General features: G+C 45.9%; 1 protein-coding gene across 1 annotated transcript; it reads left to right on the top strand.

Annotated features, from left to right (window-relative positions):
* Positions 1 to 361: 361 nt before the first annotated feature.
* On the top strand, positions 362 to 1631 carry LOC135389432 (uncharacterized). The gene is made up of 2 exons (XM_064619480.1): positions 362 to 687; positions 1490 to 1631. The coding sequence occupies exons 1-2, from the start codon at positions 362 to 364 to the stop codon at positions 1629 to 1631; spliced, it is 468 nt and encodes a 155-aa protein (XP_064475550.1).
* Positions 1632 to 6000: the final 4369 nt, after the last annotated feature.

Here is a 6000-nt window from a genome sequence, read left to right as displayed (position 1 = left end):
ACGTAGTCCCGCTGGCTGACAGTGACAACATACAGTTGAACCGTGTTATAGTCACACTGTTGTTGTTGCATTTGAAGCGATATGCTCAGCACAGACGACTGCGACTTGCCATACGTGAGCGGACAAGGGCTGTTCGAAGGACTGAACTACGTTTGCATGCCAATGCCATCGCAATGACTGCTGTGTTGCTCGGTGGAGTTCAACGCGAACGATGGGCCTTTCAGCGCAACGGGCGATGGTTTGAAGATACTCTCCCCATTTGGGCCACTTCCACTTCAAATAGACACTTCGAGTGTGCCCTGTTATGTTCCGGTACTTAGTGGAGTCGTGCAGGCAGGTTCTAGAGCGTCAGACGATCAATATGAGGCAGCCAATTTCGATTGAAAAAAGGGTGGCCATCGGCCTTTATCGGCTGTGCTCCACAGCTGAGGACAGCACTATTGCGTACCTGTTTGGAGTTGGTAGGTCTACTGTGAACGTAGTCTACAGACAGTTTGCGAAGGCTGTCATCCAGGACCTCGAAGACGAGTGGCTGCGGATGGTTAGTCCTGGCGAGATGGGGGAACACATCCGAGAGTTCTACGCAGTGAGCGGCTTCCCACAGGGGGTCGGCGCCTTGGACGGCTGTCACTTTGCTGTCTCGCCACCAAAGAACAACGCTGTCGACTACTATAACTATAAAGGGTGGTAAGTTCTTTTCAGCGCTTGTGCTTACATAAAGGAATCCCTCACACATATACATGTACTAATGTAAAACTAAAGAAGAAAGAGAAACTGACAAATTATTATCGAGTCTTGTCTTTCGGATTACTTCTAATCTAATTTAGTTATTTGTGCACATTGCGTACTTACCCACTAAACTTCTACTGCACAGAGACAGTGTGATACTCCTGGCCTTAGTGGATCATCGGCGCCGGTTCCGCTTTATAAATGTTGGAAGCCCCGGAAGGTGCCACGATGCCCACGTGTACGGACGTTCAAAGCTGTGTGAGTTGAACAGTGCACGTTTCCAGACACCAGTGTCGGCGATCGAGGACAACAACAACTTTATTTTTGGCTTTGGAGAGTGGGGAGGTTCATCGCCACAAGCGATACTCTACCCCATTGCTGGTGGGAATGGGGTGATCGAGGTGGTGATTAAGTGATCGAGGATGTCCCTGTATCGCCAATCATTCTGGCCATCAAGCATTCTCTCCCGAGCCTAATGAAGCCATACGCAAACGCTGTGAGTGAAACTCCAGAGGCACTTTTTAACTATAACTTGTCCTAAACAAGACAAATAGTCGAAAACGCTTTTGGAAGGCTGAAGGCTCGCTTCAGATTTATGATGAAGAGACTAGAATGTACCTTGCCCAGTGCGAAACGAGCGGTGAGGACGCTGTGCATACTACACAATCTACAATACAACACTATCTGCGAAGCATTCAACGACAATGTGGAACACCAGTGGGAACGAGATGCACATGAATATGATGCTCTCTACGAACAGCCACGTCACAGCTCAGATATGTGCCATCGTGGAGGACAGGAAGTCAGACGTGCCCTCACACAGTATTTCTGGAAGCGGCGTCAGCAGACTTCGTGAAAGTGGGGCAGAACTTCCTGTGGCTGACTGCCGATATGTGTTTTAATTACTGTTATGTTTTAGCTGGGAACACAAGACTATAAGGCCCGCATGAATAACAATACTAAACTATACTCATTAAATATTCTCATATGCATTACCGTCGATAAACATGCCTAGAGACGAATGTACAGTGGAGGCCAAATAAAGAAAATGGGCTGTAGTGTAGTCTATAATTCTATGAAGGGTGCAGCCATGCTATTGGAGCTACAGGAAGAATAGTGCATCCACAGTCCATCAAATTTTTTAGCCATCTGATTAGCATGTCCCAAGGGGTGGGATAAAAATTGCAACCGACATATGTGAATGCACTGCTCTGCGTGCAATTGAACCTTTCTATGAAATGAGGGGATAAGCCGGCTTATCCCCCTTTTACTATTCTGGCTAAAATGACATCTGCATACCGGTATGTACCTGCCAAGGAAAATGTAGGACCATGTTGCAATTTATTGCCCGCTACAGGAGGGACAATCACATTTGGCCCCTTTTTTCGGCTTGCGATTTTTCGACTTATCCCCTTACTGCATACAGAGGTTCAATTTCAGTGGCACAGTCGCACTGGGAGAGTTCATGCGACCGTACCCTTCACAAGGTGAATGCCATTTATTTTTCTATGAACTGTACAAGGGATTGCACCAAGACTTCTTCTGTTCTTGTAGCGTCCTCCATAGCCTCAGTTTCTTTCCTTCTTGAGTCCATTTCCTCCTTGCGCGCTTCTTTTAGCTCGCAACGTAGCTGACGCTGCTCATCAAGTAGTTGTGCAAGTAGTGTCCGCTGTATGGCCTGTTTCGGTTTCTCTTTTTGCACCCTTCGCTGGTTAGCTTCTGAACTTTCACATGAAGATGTCGACAGCACTGGGCTGTTCGTGTCACTTCTAGCATGTGCATCTGTGATTGTTCTGATTCCAGCGTTGCATCAAATTCGTGGAATGCCTGCTCTTCTACATGGGTCTCACCATGTCCATGCTGCATGTCAATGATTATCTGAAAACAGAGTGTCCAACATGTAGCTACAAGTGCATCATATGCGAGAAATTAGGTGAGAAGAAGTGAAAGCACAAAATGGTGACACCACTGCACCGGTTCAACGGAGGTGTGGTCTCCACAGGCAGACTCGTCCATGAGGCTGTTGTCATTCATAGGTAGGGACCCTAGGAAACGATGGATGTCCCAAAAAAATTTCCACCGAATTCCTCCAGACCCTGCGATTTTTTTTCGGTTTTGGTTCCTGAAAAACAAGCAGTATTTAGAGGATACTGGTTCTTGAGTATTGGTCATGTCACTTTTGTGCTCCCTGTCATGAAAACTTTCTCATGCAGCCCTCTTCCAATTTGGGACAGCTATATCCAAACCTTAGGATTTTCCCAACGAAACCCCTGTGCCGTGGTTACACATGACAACGTTGCTTAAAACACCGCACTGAATGAGTGACCACGAAAGGACGCCCACGCTAATCACGCAATATATATTTTTCCTGCTTCTGTTCGAGCACGTGAACGTCGCAGTGCAAAACGTGCTATGACTGTCACATGCTGAAGCAAACCTGTGTGTGAAACAATAGCGTGCTCACCTGTAGCGGTTTCCCAAGTTTTCAATTTTAGTTTTGACTTCTCAATTCCTTGGGCAGCAAGCTTCTCCGTTATCTGTCCATATACCTTGAAGTTGCGCTTTGCCCGCCGTAAATCGCCGAGGTAGTCCTCCCACAAACGTATGACAGCAAACGTTTCACTGTCGGTCCATTGCGCTCTTTCGTTTTCTTCTGGTGCACACTGTGCAGCTGCAATCCGAGGGTCTCCTTCCATTATGGTTCAAAAGTTTTTCCGCGGTCTCACGGAACACGACGCGTCCGATATGCCTGTCAGCCAGTGTCAATGATGGCGCGGGCAGCGTGGGAGTCGACTAGGAACGAGAGTAGTCCTATAAAAACAGCGTTAACCTTCCCTCCTTCATGTCAAAAGTTATATTAAATACCTGATAACATATTGGAACAAAAATTTTAATTCGTGTATAATTTCTCCTTACGGATTACGATTGTTGTTTTCGGAATGACATTCTATTTGTCGTGTGACAGGGGTATAAGCTTCCTAATAGAAGCGAACTACAGGGGCGGTTCTTTTAGTTCCTGCGAGTCGACGAAGTTGTGTTGTCAGCTTTTTGCGCGCATCACCTGCGACAATTCCATGTCCGCGGATCAACAATAGGTTATGGGCCCAGAGAATTTACCAGCCGAGTCCACTAGGACTAGGATATTTGCTACGAAACCAGGAAGGCATTCCAGGAAAGTCTCAAGATGTCATCGGCTGGAGGTTCTGTGACATTACCGAGCAGCGCAAGCAGCGAAGATGGAAAAGTTAGACGGGACCAATTACCCGACGTGGAGCTTGAAGATGACAATGCTCTAGAACTCCACGACAGCGACTGAAATTACTCACAGCCTTGTGAGTGAAAGGGAGCTCGACGCACTTTTCGGGCGAAAGGCCCATTCCAAGTCGCTTTCCTTAAGTCGCGTAAAGTAGAGATGAACATTGTTGAGATGAAAGTAGAGATGAACATTGCAAACGGCGCTGAATGGCGGTCCGTGACTTTCCTACTGTCTAAAGCAAAACTGAAGGCAAAAGGCAAAGCAATGCCTCGATTTTCGAAGCCTGTGAAAGTGCACAAAAAATGTGGAAGATGGATCTTTTTTGCTTCGTGTGTGGAACAGTTCTAAATTGGTGCGGTATTCTGGTTCTCGTCCTGATGTGTCCGATAACTGTCCGATGTGGTGGCACACACCTGATGTAGAAAGGGGTTCCGGTGATGCTGGTAAAGAACCTTGATCACAGTTGGAGGAGGTATCCGGGGCAGCACGGGACTCGCCGACAAGGGTTCCTCATCACAGCCAGAACATTCGCGAGAGTGGCCTGATCATCGTGTGGCAAGCGATAGAGTAACAGATGCTGATACAGCGCTGCACACACCCTGCACGCGACGCACGCCTGCACATCGCGACACCCTGCAGGCAATACCGCAACGAACTCGTCGGACGCCGACTTCTCTCCGGGATTATTCCACAAAATAATGTTTGAGTTGTTAGCAATTGTTTCTTTTTTTTTCTTTGATTCATGGCTTGACTCTTCTGAAATGTTGAATGGTATTGTAATACGACTCTTGCTTTGATAACTACCATTACTAACCTAAAGAACTAATTTAAGGGGTAAGAGAGATCTACGCATTTTCCTGATAATCCGTTATCGGTTACTCCGGGACTTATCTTGTTTTTAGGTATCTACTGTGCTAGCCGCAAGGTGGCTTCCGTCGACGAATCCTTTAAAAGAAAATGAATTTGTTGGAGTAAAGTTGTTCTGTATCATCTATCACCTGGGGAGGTATGATTCTTCCGACAAGCGCGGCATAGCAGTAACTTTCGTTGAAGTGGCGCGAGAGGGATTTAAAATACACAGCGTTCTGTTGTGTCGCATCTCACGGCGACCACGTGGAACGAATTTTTTTTTGGCACCCCAGTGAATTATTTATCTTATTATTACTTCAGCATGAAAAACGAAGCTTCAGAGACAGCACAGAACTGAAAATTTGATCTCTAAGTGCGATAATCTTATCCTGCACGTTGTGGGATGTCTCGTCTTCCAAACAGTGGACATTGGAACTGAATCTGAGTGGGGTGCTCCATGCGACTCATGCCCGCAGTGGAAATATATGTTATTTGCTGGTAATTTAGACGCAGTTTTTTGTATTACTAGTAATGTCCTGTCTTGTCTTTGTCCTCTACCAAGATAGCAAGCAAATTAGAGTCTGGAATTTTTTTTTTGGAGAATGCTACATAAAATACTATGTGTTTCTATCAATAAATATACGTCCCTGACAGCTTTTTCTTCATAGATTTGCAATGTGATTTATGATGTTCTTGTACCATAAAAAATTATTACGGAGAAAAATGACAATCATTTCGTGTCACAAGATGATTCCGGGTCCATGACTTGAAAACCCGAGACGAGGTATGGACAAAAACAGACAAACACAAACACGGTCTCAAACTCAGCTGACAGGTTTATTGCACAACAACATTTAAATAGACACTAGGTGGGAGAGTGGCGGTAAGCTAACAAGTTCTTCAAAGCGGGGGACAAGGTCAGAGAAGCTTTGCTGACACAGTTCCCATAACTGAGGATACAAAGGGTTTCCCGAAGGAGCCTTCTATGAAGGTCAGCCTCCCTGGCCAACACCATTGTTCGATTCCATAAGGGTTCACAGCTGTTACAATCTTGTAAATGCTTAGCTACTTCTGACACACGGTCTTTGTTCCTCACCTTCAATGCATGCTCACGCAGACGATCGTTTAAGCAACGCTTACTTTGCCCAATATAACAAAAACCACAT

This window comes from Ornithodoros turicata, chromosome 3, assembly GCF_037126465.1.
Source record: "Ornithodoros turicata isolate Travis chromosome 3, ASM3712646v1, whole genome shotgun sequence".
Taxonomy (NCBI): Eukaryota; Metazoa; Arthropoda; class Arachnida; order Ixodida; family Argasidae; genus Ornithodoros; species Ornithodoros turicata.
The sequence above is the reverse complement of the archived record's forward strand: the minus strand, read 5'-3'. Positions and strand labels throughout refer to the sequence as shown.

What these genes read in the sequence shown, in the direction of transcription:
- LOC135389432 (XM_064619480.1), top strand. Translation starts at nt 362, where the DNA reads ATGAGGCAGCCAATTTCGATTGAAAAAAGGGTGGCCATCGGCCTTTAT. An exon ending in TACTATAACTATAAAGGGTG is followed by an intron (nt 688 to 1,489) that starts GTAAGTTCTTTT and finishes CTCTACGAACAG; the next exon opens with CCACGTCACAGCTCAGATAT.